The sequence below is a fragment of the Pocillopora verrucosa genome, chromosome 4 (genome assembly GCF_036669915.1).
Source record: "Pocillopora verrucosa isolate sample1 chromosome 4, ASM3666991v2, whole genome shotgun sequence".
Lineage (NCBI taxonomy): Eukaryota > Metazoa > Cnidaria > Anthozoa > Scleractinia > Pocilloporidae > Pocillopora > Pocillopora verrucosa.
Genome location: NC_089315.1, coordinates 22,126,026 through 22,140,566, shown reverse-complemented (window position 1 = coordinate 22,140,566; position 14,541 = coordinate 22,126,026). Strand labels below are relative to the sequence as shown.

At 36.4% G+C, this 14,541-nt stretch overlaps 1 protein-coding gene across 1 annotated transcript; it reads left to right on the top strand.

Moving 5' to 3' along the window:
- Positions 1–1,580: 1,580 nt before the first annotated feature.
- On the top strand, positions 1,581–14,319 carry LOC131778728 (formin-binding protein 1-like). Its single transcript, XM_059095176.2, has 13 exons — positions 1,581–1,722; positions 1,867–1,982; positions 3,329–3,376; positions 5,227–5,374; positions 5,957–6,019; positions 7,218–7,322; positions 7,806–7,934; positions 8,794–8,940; positions 9,501–9,665; positions 10,504–10,622; positions 11,604–11,736; positions 12,269–12,518; positions 12,795–14,319. The coding sequence occupies exons 1-13, from the start codon at positions 1,699–1,701 to the stop codon at positions 12,935–12,937; spliced, it is 1,590 nt and encodes a 529-aa protein (XP_058951159.2). The 5' UTR covers positions 1,581–1,698; the 3' UTR covers positions 12,938–14,319.
- Positions 14,320–14,541: the final 222 nt, after the last annotated feature.

The following is a 14,541-nucleotide window of genomic DNA, read 5'->3' as shown; positions in this document are numbered from 1 at the left end:
TACATGTTGTCCGGTTAAATTCAGTTTTTGGTTCTGTCATGTGCAGTTCACAGATTGAACATGTGGTCTACTCACCAGAATCCACATGTTCATTTCCTTGGTGTGTCACAAATTGGAAGCAAAGAAAGAGAATGTTTTTCCTATCACAACACTTATTTGCCTCAGGCTCGGTGAACATTGTTAAATAATTAGTGGGGGTTTCAGCTAACTTTTGTTAAATATTAAAACCCATACACCACAGGTTGTCCTCCTGTTGTCCATGCGCACTGTGTGTCCCCCTTAAGAACGAATTAAGTGTGATACCATCCTCTGCATATCATTTGGCCACATATGTCTGTGCGAGTTCTCGTGTCTGAAATAATTTTCAAATTTTCCAACACAAGGTAGTGCCATAAGTTTAGCCTTTTTTACAAGTTTCAACTATTTTTTACCCTTTTAAAACTTTTTATCATTTTATTTTGCAACAAGATATCGTATGTGATTTTTATCTTATGAAATTTAAGACTATTACCACTACTTATGAGACATGGTAATGACATCAATAAAAAGTAATATTTCAAGAAAAAGATAAGTACAGAAAAATAATAATTCCAAAAAACATAGAAAAAGCTTCAGGTATCCTTTACAGTTAACCGATTCTTTCAGCAGCAGCCTTCATCACAACATGGAATGTGTTACCTGCAACTCAAAAATTAGTTTTTTGTCCCAAGTCCATCAGCCAGGCTAACAACAGGGACTTCCCACAACAGTGGACCTTTTACAGGTAGGCATAGGATTAGTCTGACCAGTAAGAGTTGGATATCAAGGCATATTGGAACAAGAAAATTAAATTCAATCAATCATTCGATGAGCTTTAGCTGTTTCTACAGCCTACCTTTCACTTTAAATCGAAGGAAATTGTAACGATTGGTAGCTCCAGGTTTGTATCAAAACCCCCCTTTTTTTTTTGTTACTCGAAAGATAATATTTAAAGCTAAGTATAGGCTGTAAAGCGTAGTTTTTGAGGGCAAATTCGCATGTTAAAGGTGAAAATATTAGAAAGATTTCTAGTAAATCTTGAAATGTATTGGTGTTCTTTACGATCGCTCTGAAAACTTCCAGAGAGTCTTAGACTAAATACATACATACCCAATTGCGTGATTGCTACTTGCTTTACATGAAGTGAAATGGTGCCTAAAACTTAAGAAAATAAACTCTTTCTTGCGATATGTTTTTTTCCTCTTGAATGTTCCATCACTTCCAAACGTCTTTCATTTCGAGACCCACTCCTTCCTTAATTTCCGTCTCCACGTAGAGGTTGCGCCATTGAGAGGTGTCGCTAAAACTCAGATCTGCGGAAAGATTTAAGAAAATTGCGGAGTTCTTGATTAAAATATAGAATAGAGCTTGCATATTCCTTGAAAGGTCAGTAAATTAACCTTTGACTGGGGTAAAAGCGCCTTATTTGACAGTATAAATAGTCATATTTTCACCAAAATGATCAATTTTGGTACCTCGTGGAGCTCTTTCCGGTGGCTCCACCCACGTCTAGCTGTATGAGCCCGCACATTCTTGTACCTCCGGTTCTCCATATGCTAATGAGAGTGCCATCGCATCCTGACATGTAGTACGTTCGAGTATACGCGAGGTAGTCTGGCTTCATTTCTAGATCTGTAGATTACGGACATTTCTTGAAGTCTGGTTGTATTGATTGTTAAAATGACCTGGGGTTTAGAGCTTTGGGTAAGTGATCAAGGGCTTGAGTGCTCGCTTGTCTTGTCGCAGCTTGTGTTCTGGTATTATCCGACATCAGTGATTCAACTGCGCGATATTCAACATTCTCCTGCGATGAGACTAACACTTGCACATTTTCTCTATGGTTTCTAGGATCAATTTGATCTCATTGCCAACCATACGTCTTCTGGAATCGATTTCGTGGAAAAGGTAGCGAAGTTCGTGAAGGAAAGGTGTGAAATCGAATCGCGGTATGCGAGGGACTTACGGTAAGAGAGAAAGGAATTTCATTTTACGAAATCGAAATTCTTTATATGTCGTAACAGAATGACTGGTATATTGTCCTTGTACCATCAAATTATTACTTGACTCCGTTGGAGCTTAAGTGTAAAATATGTGTAAACAATTTGGCATTTTTGGTGAGTTTCATGTGGATCTCTTCTATGCTGCTCTGAGCATGTTTCCTAACAGACAGCTGATTGGTGTCATTCTTTATAATAATCATATACGCTCAAATTTTTCTTCCGCGCTTGCATGACTGTTCTTACTGCGTGTCGCTGTCCTTGAGAAATACTATCCGTGTTTCTACTTTCGCTGATTAGAACATACTTTTAATTCAGGATCAAGGAGACCATCTGTTAAATTGCAGGGATCGAAACAGAAAACCATATTGATGACGTTTATTGATTATTTGCCGTAGTTTAGAACGACAAACTAATGATTTTCAATCATCGAATTTCACTTTTCGACCTCAAATTTTAACAGGGACAGTTGTCAGATATTTAAAACATTGACAACCACATCAACTTTTAATTCAAAATCCACATTATCAAAAAGGATTCGCTCGATTTTTGTTTTTGAAGAAAGAGCTGTTTATTTTTTCAGTGGAGTCACTTGACATCACGTAATATTGACACTCAGTTTCAGAGGCCCATTGTGTTATCCGTATTTCATTTCCTCATGAAGAATTCAGCATTAATTACTCAAATCAAAGGAAGTATTTCAAGATATTCCATCGTGACACAATGCAAACCCAAACATAATTTCACAGTAGGTTGCATTGAAATACTTAATCATTTCAGTTACTAGACCTGAAAATTAGCAATCTTCAGGGATTCTCCTGTCTCCATTTCTCTGCTATTAAAAATTCAAAATCATACACAATCATTATTTCTTTCATGTATAGAGTTACAAAAGTTCTTATCACACGATACAAGTTTAGTCCCAATCTTCTTCATGCAATGAGGAACTTTCATTTCTTTGTCCGGGTTGACAGTTGTCTGAGTCCTCATCAACTTTCTTCTCTGACAGTAAATTGAAATTTTCAAAGGAAAGATATATTCTTATATAGAAAAATTTATATGTACTCTGTAGTTCTTAAGAAATGGTTAAGAACTGGTTAGAAAGACCTACAAGATTAGTAAGAGAATTTTGAATCCCTTTTAGGATTAGCAATAAATTATGACTTTCATGTCCAATTCTTTTAACTTGGTGTAATACATGTATGTATAAACAATTAGTTTCCTTTCTCAAGCAGTGGGAGGAACATTTATTAGATAATCATTGTTCTTAATGCTTAGACTCACATTTTAAACTACTTTGTGTAACTTCACAGACAACTGGTAAAGAAATTCAACCCAAAGAAGAAGGAAGATGAACATATGTGAGTTGACTCTTCATTTTTTCCTCTTTCGATCCCTTAAAGTGACTAGCATCTATTTCCTTGTTATAATATCATCCCTGGATCAAACATTAAGTTCATGAGAATAAAGGAAAAGATCACCTGTTAAAAAAGCTCTAGGTTGTTAAACAAATTCTCCTTGTCAGTACCAAAGGAATCTTTTAGAGAACAGTATGGAGAATATGCATAATGATGTTGGGGTGTAGAGAGTTAACTATGGATTGTCAAAATACCACAATACAATTGATGATTTTTGTGCATCCAAAATTCTGTATCTATCATTTGTCACAAGCCGTAAATCATTTGTACCATAGTTTGCACCAGATCTCATCATGTTATCGTATACTTGACAGTATAAATCATAGATTCATACTGTGGTATTTATCAGAAGGAATTAAAAATAAAATCATGTTCACCCATTGACTAACAAGATCTGATAGTTAATTCTCTCCTCTAAATGCACTATGTTTCCTTGTAATTTGTTACAAGAATTTGGTTTAGATCAGGCTAACAGCCTTTACCTTAGTGTAAACAGTTAGATTATTCTCATCACTTGTTTGCTGGATGATGCTTGGATATTATGGAGAGAAAATACGTGTTTATCACTTTTGAGAGTTGACAAGTTAAAAGAGATCAGTACCTGTGGTACATTGACTGAGTCACCATTGTCCTTTATCCAGACATTTTTGTATTATAGGCATAACTTTGGCCTCTACATTTACATACTCCACTACTTAAATGGTCAAGCAGACAGCCATGAGACTTCTACTAATGTCTTATGAGAAAAGGTTTCTATAAATTGAACAACTGTAATAGTTAAAAGAAGAATTGTTGTGGGATCATGGCTTGTGGTGAACATTTATGCTCTGACAGCCTGACTTATCACTCAGTCAGTGAACTTTTGAATCTGCAAGTTTTTTACCATTTGACATTATACAATTTGGCCATTTTACACTGTAATGGATTTGAAATGACACATTAATCTCACATGAAGCTGTCTGTTTTATACAGGTTTTTAATGACAACGATGCTGTATTTTGGATTATCATCCAAATAACAATGGTGTCCTTGTACCTCAAACAAGACAAAGATGTGTTTGAGATGTGGGCTGATTTCCACCAAACCCCTTTACTCCCAAGTGATCATTTGCTTTCTACCCATTAAGTTTTACATTGTTTTGCAATTTTTATTTTGGATCAATTAATAATCCCCTTATTGACTTACAAAGGATATAGCATGGCCATGAAGAGATACAAAATTTCTCTGTGAGTGTTAAAAAATGTACTGAAATATTTTCAACACAAGAAGCTAATTTCATATCTCCAAGTGGCCATGTGATATTCTATTTATTTATTTATTATATGAGCACCAATGAAATACCAATCACTTCACTTAAAAATGTTTTTAAAAGTACTTCATGTTTGAAGATATCATGTTTTCAAGTGAACACTCCCTTGGTATTTGTTGTAATTTCCTTTATTCTTGTCACTTGTCTGCTTGATATTGTATTGACGCTTTAACCCTTTAATTCCCAAGAGTAATCAAGACAGAATTTCTCCTTACAGCATCAATACGATGTCAAGCAGGCGGGTAATGAGAATAAAGACAAATATCAATTAAGGGATTATTACTTGATCCAATAACAAATTCTCTAAACTACCATCACAAGAACTGTATGGCAGACAGTAAGGAGAATTGCTAATGACATCTTAGGAGTTTAAGGGTTAACTCAAGGGGGTTATAGGATTGATATCAGGTGTTGGGTCTGCTTCATACAGGTTTAACTTCATGATTATCAGCAAAAATAAGTAATTTAATATTTCATTTTACAGATTTACTTTTCAAAAGGCTTTCATTGGCGTCGTGAAAGAGACAGATGATGTGGCAGGACAGCATGAGCTGATATCAGAGAGTTTAACTGAAAAGATTTGGAAGGAATTACATTTATTGCATAATGAACTTAAGACAGAGAGAAGAAAGGTGAAACTTTTTACGCTGTAGATGTTGATTCCCTTTTTTTATAAGTTTTTGGAGGTTCTTGGGAGTAAAAATTGCAATTTGTAACAAAACATGATAGGTTGTATCAATAGGCCAGCAGCAATTACAAGAACAAATTTGGAATTGCTTGTTTATTTTTAATTTTTTTTTTTTCGTGTTTTGTTTTCCTTTTTTTTTTTTTCACCAAGTAGGAGTCTCTTCCTCGGAGACTAAGATGATACTTATTTTTACTCCTCAAATGCTCATGGAATTGACAGAATTAATGCTATTCACATGGGTCTTCAAAAGGTTCCACTTCCAGCTGCCTATACTAGAAACAGAGCATTGCATACATGTAACTGATTCATTTTCAAGAAAATAGGTTTTAAAACTTAAGTCTTTGTTTTGATTCTGTCAGTGTCATTGCTCATTTTGGAGTCAGTGATAGGTAAAAAACTTTTCAAAAAGATTGTGGAATGTGTTGTTAAAGAAAAATGCATTTGCAAATAGGTCTAGAAATGTACTGTTGGAAGCTCATTGACTCGACTTATTAAAATCTATTTTTACAATTATTGTAATTTCCAGCATCTGTCTGATGGTAAAAAAGTTCAAGAACAACTAGAACAGTCAATAAAAGCTATGGAAGTTGTAAGTATTAGTGGCATCAGCCCTTTCATTCACAAGATATCATTTATTTAGGGATTCTCCATAGTGCATGCGATACAATTCTTAGTATGTGACTTTGAAGAATTTGGTATTGGATCAACTAATACCGTAATTTCCGGTCGTTTACCCGCGGGTAATCTGTTGATTTTGCATTAAACGCGCGCCACTGCGGGTAATAGGGAGGTGCGGGTTATGTGACAATTTTAAAATCCAGTGGTAGTTGAATTGAAAAAAAATATCACCAACATGCGTTTCCACCTCTCAAGTAAATTTTATTGTGTTAATAGTGCCGCAAAGCGGCACGAAAACATGATGCCAACTCGAGTTTATTTCACGCATAATTAGTTGCACGACGAACAAATTATTATCGGCACGCGTGAAAACAAGACCTTGATGGTGACAAAAATTATCCAAAGATATCCGGCGCATCAGTAACAAATTTCCATTTAACACTAGCTTGAGCTAAAGAGAATTTTCCCGTTTTAAGGGACTTGTTAGGCCCAATAGAACCGGAGATATCGATTTTTTCAGAAATCGCCGACAGTACTTTATAATTCAAGTTTTAATACTCACCCAGCTTTTTTTCAATAAATCAACATGGCGCTGAACGATCGCTCGCACAAAATGTGGCCACAAATTCGCATTCTGTCAAGTATGAAACGTTGAGATTTGGGCATGGGCCGCTAGTGTTTTTACTTTAGAATCTCATCAATAAAGTACATGCTAATATTGACACAGAATTGTGCACGCGTCTGAATTTCTTTGACCTTTAAACTCGACAAAGACGCTTTCAAGTTTTCGAAAGTTGGATCAGACAACTTTTAAAAGACTGAAATGTATCACCTTAATGTCACGTTTTCGCCACCAAAAAGTTGAATAACAACGTGCGGGTTATCCACCAGTGCGGGTAATCTGTTGACTTTTTTTTCGCCGTATGCAATAATCGGCCGGTGCGGGTAATCGGCCGTGCGGGTAAACGACCGGAAATTACGGTAATCCCCTAATTGATATTTTTTATATTCTCGTCACTTATCTGCTTGCTATTGTATGGGTATTAGAAGGAGAAATTCTGTCTTGGTCATTCATGGGAGTTAGAGGGATAGTTATTATAAGTTTAGGGTGTTGTCTAAATTAATAGCTTAAGCCACTTGCTATAAATAACAATTTCTGCCCCTTGCAGAGTAAAAGAGCTTATATGAAGGCAAGTGAAGAAGCTGAGCAAGCCCTTCAAGCATTCCAGAAAGCTGATCAAGACATGGCTAACTCTAGATTGCAGATTGAAAAGGTGAAATAAAGTTGTACAGTTTTAACCATTATCACTCCATAGAACAGGTCCTAATTTATCAATTGAGCTATTATTGTGGAAAAAATGCTATCTACTCAAAATCTGGACAAAAATCCAGGGAGCTGTTTTTCTAAGAAACAGTTCGCAACTTGAACACTTCTACTCATGGAATATTTTGACCATAACTCATTTTTTTCCTTTGGGAGTAGCCACTCTTCATTTAAAGTATCAGCTGTGTGAATGTTCAGTTTCACATCATGTGGGCTGATGTTTAAAACTGGATAACAGAAATTATGATTTTGACTTCTATACCATGAAGTGTAGCATATGGATGTCAACAATTTCCCTTGAGAAGGAGAGCATCATTTATAAAATTAAGTATAGTTTAAGGAAGGAAAGCAAATAATTATACTCCCTTACATCAGCATATATATTTTCCAAACAAATTATAATAAACTGATCGTGATGTTTTTGCTATTTTAGCACAAAAATATATCGGTTGAGAAGGGCCAGGCATGTGAGAGGGCAAAGGATGAATACAGAAACCAACTTCAACAGACAAATAGCAAGCAAGCCTTACATTACAGCAATGAAATGCCAGCGGTGTTCGATGTACGTATGTCAGAAACTAAATTTTCTATGACACAATGATACTTAATATTAAATGTTAGATTCAACTTAAGTACGGCAATAGATAGATACAATAATAGTTATCAAAAAGTTTAGGAATATAGAAGTTTTCAATTGCTTCTGATTATTGCAATTTAATTCATTGACTTATTTTTGCATGAACTGAATTTTGTCCTGTGCAAGTCTCTTAAAAATCCTCTGCTATGTTGCATTGCTAAACCAGAATCCCTCAAGCACGGAGCTTGCTGTAACTCAAATTGGGGCAGTCTTCTAGTGACCAAGTGCTTTTTTGTGTGAAGAGGATGTTGGTCTCTCCCCTCAGAGCACAACACAATAATACAAACAAGAGTTCAAATCTAAACTGGCAGGTTGAAGTCTGAATCAGGCCCTTGCCGCTTGCCACTCACACACATTTTGTAATCAACTGGTGTTTTGGAATACTCTTCCTTCAGCTGTACCTCTCTTCCCTTGTGAGGAGTAACAAAAGATCTTTGTCAATCCTTTAACTAGCATCTAATTTCTCCTTAAAATATAACCCCTGAATTAAAAATTAAGGTTTGGAGAATAAAAGAAATGATGACAAACTTAAGGAGATTTTTGTTGTTAAATAAATTCTCCTTGTTAGCACCTTAGGAAATGTATAGAGAACAGTATGGAGAATATGCATACTGATGTTAGAGTGTAGAATGTTAAGAGGTCACAACAGGAAAGTAAGTTGCTCCAGAAACTGAAAAGGGAATCCCATTAGTGTGATTTTCGTATCACTTTGGAAAGGAGTCGATAACAAAATTAATTAGTTCTTAGAGCTGAATAACTCTAAATACCTTTGTTAAATCTTCAGGAACTACAGAAAATGGATGAGCGAAGAATAAAGAGAACTGGTGAATTATTAGAGGAGTATGCAAATGTAGAGGCCAAAGTTATGCCTATAATACAAAAATGTCTGGATAACATGAAGGACAATGGAAAATCAGTCAATGGACAACAGGTATTGATCTCTTTTTAACTCTTCAACTCCTGGAAGTGATTAACATGTATTTTCTCCCCATAATATCCATGTATTATCCAGCAAACAGGTGATGAGAATACTCAAATTTGTCAGGTAGAAGTTGTTGTCTTGATCTAACACCAGGTTCTCATAACTAATTTACAAGGCAATGTGTAGCAGCTAGAGGGGAGAATTATCACCCAGATCTCAAGGTTAAGGAGGTGTCCAACATGATCCAAACAGTCTTTTGCTAATTTACATTGTGCAATTCAGTTTGAAGAACATAGCTACACAGTAATATGATAATTTGATAATTTTCAATAATATGAAAAAGATGACCCTGGCTAATACCTGTACATGGCTCAAACACAAAAACTATTGTTCCTTGAAGGAGGATTACCCTGGCAAAAAAGTGAGGTAACCTCACCCCTAGTACCTCTCCTTACCTTTAGATAAACAGAACCAGGAAAAACAACAGAAAGCAGGGTTACCCAGCTATAGGTGTTTCTCCCATATCCATGTAGATAAAGCCTAGTGAATGATATTTTTTGCAACATCAGGACAGCAAACTCCTGTGTGATCAACATAAAACTGAGTACAAGCCACCTCAAGATATCCAGTTTGAGGAATATGGCAGCAAACACACTCTCCCCAGACAGCCTGCTAGTGAAACCAAGGGCAAAAAAGGGAAGAGTATCTTTACTGGAAATAAAAAAAAGAAAAAGGTATGAAGCAAGCCATTGACCAGTATTGAAAATGAAATTGAATGGTCAAATGCAGTAAACTTCAAAATTAACAATTTAGTTGCTTTCACTTTGTGGGTTTATTTGCAAATTTTGAAATTCATAATAGGTTTGAAGGTATGGTATTCATTCAATTAAGCACCCAGGGATAATTACTTGTCAAATTTTTAGACCTTGAGAGAGGGTGCCTACTTGAGATGCATGCTTATTCAAGGCTGGGCACTTATTAAATTTTCACCATTTTCAGCAGGTAGTACATTTACTTTGAAACACAAGAAAAGTTGTAAATTACCCTAAACCCTAGCTTTAATTGTGTGTGAAGCTTGTTGAAGATTGTCATTGGGGGCAAAGGATTTGTATTTATTGTTCTTTCCTTTATTAATGACAGTCCTTCAAAATTTTGACTTAAGAATCACTGATGTTTGGAACCAACAGAGAACATATGTAGTTGACATAATAAATGCAATATCTGCAGGAGATATTGTATTTATTATGTCGAGTTCAGAGTCAGCCTTGTTTCCAAGACCCTTGTCCATGTAGTTTTCACAAACTTATATAAACTCAGAGAGGAATTCAAAATGGCTGAATGCTTTTAAAAAGTGTATAATGAAACAATTATAAGAGAATTGAATTATTAAAAATCAGCTTATATGTAAATGAATGAATGAATCAAATGTCATGTTTGTGTTATTTGCCACAGCCTTCACATTTCAGCAGATAACTCAGATGTTGGTTTTGAAAATTCATAAAATCTTGCTCAACCTCATCCAATGATTGGTTATTACCTTATGTCTGACATCAAGATCTTCTTTTTCTTCAGAATGTTGATAATGGATTAGATGGTAATGATCAAACATTGACACCAGGACAGAAGATTCGCACTTCTAAAAAGAAGGTGCAGCAGTTAGAGGCACAAGTGGCACAGCTCAAGAACTCCAGGTACCCAGCCCTGTTGTCACTCTGTATTTTTTTTTCTAAATATTGTGATTTATATACTTTTGTTTTGGACTGGAGAGGGGGGGGTTCAGAAAAGTTACCCGAAGTTTGTTATTGTTGTGTCAAATTGTTCCAATCAGATATGTATAAAGAAAGTTATAGGAGGATGGACCATGAGACAGATAGACATAGATAGTCAGTCTGATTGACTGACTCGCTGAGTGTCTGAATGTCTGCTTGAGGGACTGTTTCACCCTTAAACTCCCATGAATGACCAAGACAGAATTTTTGCTTACAATATCAATGCAATATCAAGCAGTCAAGTGATAAGAATACACAAAAATATCAATCAGGGGATTATAAGGTGATTCAATAACCATTTTTTTCTAAATAAAAAATACAAATCATATGGCAGACAGTAACAAGAACTGCTCATGAGATTTAAGGAGTTGAAAGGTGACTGACTGAACTTCTAACAGAGATACAGAGAAGGATAATGAGAAATGGAGAGAGAGAGAGAGAACATAGACAGACGAGCACAAATACAAGCAGGTTGCTATCCTTTTCAGAAAATAGCTAGACAAAAACTTGTGATGAAAGGACGAGGAGAATCATAATTTTTTTAATTCCCTTAACCCTTCAACCCCTCAAAGTGACTAGCATCTAATTTCTCCTTACAATATCACTCCCACAAATCACACATTAAGGTATTGAGACTAAAGGAAATGATCACTAACTTAAAAGGTTCTTGACTGTTAAACAAAGTCTCCTTGTCAGCACCTCAAGAAATGTATAGAGAACAGTGTGGAGGATATGCATACTGATGTTCGAGTGTAAAGGGTTAAGGTGTGCTGGAAGTCCTCTACAAGTTATCGGCCACATTTTTCTAGTTTTCCGTCACAGTTCAGCGGTACTCATCTCTACTCCAAGTTCAAAAGAACACTGGCTTGGGTTTAGTCTTGTTCCTTTGTTTCTTTTTTTCAGGGAGGCTTTGGAAAAAATGATTGATGTGTACAGGCAGAATTCTTCACTCGGTGACCCAGCCACTATTGAACAAAACCTCAGTGATAATGCTAAGGAGCTGGATGCTCTTAATGTTGACCTCCACAGATATCAGGTTAGAGACTATTGCTTTGCTATGTTATCTACTAGACATGAGTTCTGCAGCAGACACTTTGAACCAGACCCCCCTCCACAAATATCAGTTTAGAGACTACTGCTCTGTGATGATATCTGCTAGACATGAGTTCTGCTGCAGAGACTTCTAAACCAAACCCCTCATAAATTTGAGCAACTTAATGAACTGAATCCCAACCAGTGTAGAGAAGGGATCTTCACCTTCAGTTAATTTTAAGTGCAAAAGTTCCCCTGAATTCCCTTATACTGTCAACGGTATAGTGTGATTCCTTAGAGGGGTGGAGATTACCGTAAATACCTCAAAGACGGTTTCAAGAGTTTTGAATGGTTGATCAGTTTTCATACTAAATATCTGGAAATATCCAAAATACTTTGGTTGTTATGCAAAAATACTTCTGGATCAATGTGAGTATCTTAGTAACTGCGTACTTACCCCTCCCCTAATCCAATATTAACCCCATTAACGACATTGATCCAAAATTTTGATGAAACCTCTTAATGCTAATTTCTAGTGCTACCTGGCTGCTTTGGAGAACAGAGATGCCCCACCGCCTCCTGAGGTCTACTCCAAAACTGGCAGCTCCCAATCACCACCGGCACCAAGCAGCAGTGTACCAGACGGGGCCCCATCCAATGTCCCTCCCCCTCCTGAACCTGCACCTGCACCTGCACCTCCCCCCGCTATGTTAGTACCACCGGTTGAAGAAGATGATGAGTTTGAAGAAGACGAGCCTCACTGTCGAGTTATTTACGATTTCCAAGGTAACACAAGCCTTTTCTCTTTCCTTTAGGTATTACTTGGCGTCTTTACTGTCTGATTGTTGATCAAACTCCCATTTGACTGTGTACCAACCACTCAAAACATGGTTACTGCTGTGCATGCGCAAAGGCTTCAATAAAAGCCAGTTGCTACCTATTTCACAATCGGCAGCCGCTTATGATAAAAGTTGTTAAAACCCTTGGGACGCTCTGTGGACAACGCGTTTCGAAAACTCAACATTTGCATCTTAACTTAAGCCATCCCAATTCTTTTTTCAGCAACAAATGATGGTGAACTCACCGTTGTTGAAGGAGATGAGCTGGTTGTCTTGGAACAAGACACAGATAACAGTGGCTGGACGAAAGTGTTAAAAGACGATGAGGAAGGATATGTTCCGTCCACTTATATTGAATATGTGTAGGAGAAACATGGTTCACAAATTAGTGAGTGTAACACAACTAAAATAATATTGAATGGTTAAAATTTTGGGAAAGTCCGTTGTCAATAAGAAAATGCGTCGTCATTTTCACCGCTTTCGGTTTGTAAACAGTGAGAAAGACAGCAGTGTGGGTGAGGGTCCTCCAGCCCACCACCCCCCTCCCCCCGCCACCTCCTCTAATTTGTCCTATTGTCTCTTGTATTGATTATTCAGCCACTGAATTTGGTTGGTTGTCTGCTCGCAAGGTTTGGCCGAAAACTTTTCCCGCGAAAGAAACAACCCATCAGATAGACTATATCGCACGGTGCTTAACTGGACAGTAGTGTATACCGTCATTTTACTTGAATTTGTCCTTAGACAGATGGTAACATTATTGACTGGATGGAAATCTTATGAAAATATATAGTGAAGGTTAACCATATCATTAAAAGTTTGATGTTGGACTTACTGATGCGAATTTCACGCGAAGGATATGAAAAAAAATCAATGCGTATCTGTTAGCAGAATAGAGGAGTGAAGGGGGCCTAACTCTTAAACTCCCGTGAGTGACCAAGACAGAATTTCTCCTTACTACATCTATACAATATCACGCAGACAAGTGATCAGAATAAAGAAAAATATCAATTATGGAATTACTAATTGATCCGATACCAAATTCTCCAAACTAATATAATAAGAATGGTTTGGCAGACACTAAGGAGAACTACCAATGAGGTCTTGGGAGTTTAGGGTTAATGTTAATTTTTACGTAAGATGTTGCTTAACAATGCGAAATAAGAGGTTACTGGAGGCTCCAATTGACGAGAATATTTTATTTTTCGGTCGCGTTTAAGTAGCTTTAAGTAAGTTGACAATTTATAAGGAGTATTAATCTAGTATAGCTTTGTGTTTAATATTTCTTACAATACAGGGCTTTGTTGCTCTCGAAATGAAATCAAGAAATTTTCTCACTATGGGCTTTTTTTGTTTTTGTTAACTTTTTTTTAAAGAAATACGTATGTTGTCAGTGTTATTTTCTGCACTCACTTGACAAATGTATGCTTAAAAAAATATGAGTATTTTTCTTCTCCTTTTTTTAACATACAACACAAATTAGGTGTCGGTAGAAATGTACCACAGCGTGTTATTTAGAAGCTTGATATTAGTGTTGGTGAGATAGTACTTTGTTTGATTTTTTATTGGTGTATGGATTACAACAAATTAGTTTGTTAACAAAATAAGAAATAGCTCTAGAGTATAGGTCAAGAGCGGCCGCTTTTTCGACTGTGAGGCAAAATATCGGAATTCAGTATAGGAGTAATTGTTAGAATTCAACAGGCTAACACTAGAAGTAATTAAAATTAATCGTGAATGTTGATCATGTGTCTGATTGTATTTCGTCTTTATGCATGATTGTGTACAGTTAAGGTCCCTTCTGTGTAAGCTTCCGGGTCGTTGTATTGAAGGTCGTGGTTCTTAATATGCAAGGTTTAGAACCAAGGCCTTTTTTTGTTGAGGAATGCCAGCCCCCTCCCTCTCCTCCCCGAGATTAGGGGAAAATTCTTGTCGCGTTCGGATGAAATGCAGTAGCCATTTTCTATATAGTG

Excerpts from the sequence above, each read along its gene's own strand:
- LOC131778728 (XM_059095176.2), top strand. The coding sequence starts at position 1,699 with ATGACCTGGGGTTTAGAGCTTTGG. Across the intron at positions 6,020-7,217 it reads CAATAAAAGCTATGGAAGTT|AGTAAAAGAGCTTATATGAA; the intron begins GTAAGTATTAGT and ends TGCCCCTTGCAG. Across the intron at positions 10,623-11,603 it reads GCACAGCTCAAGAACTCCAG|GGAGGCTTTGGAAAAAATGA; the intron begins GTACCCAGCCCT and ends TCTTTTTTTCAG.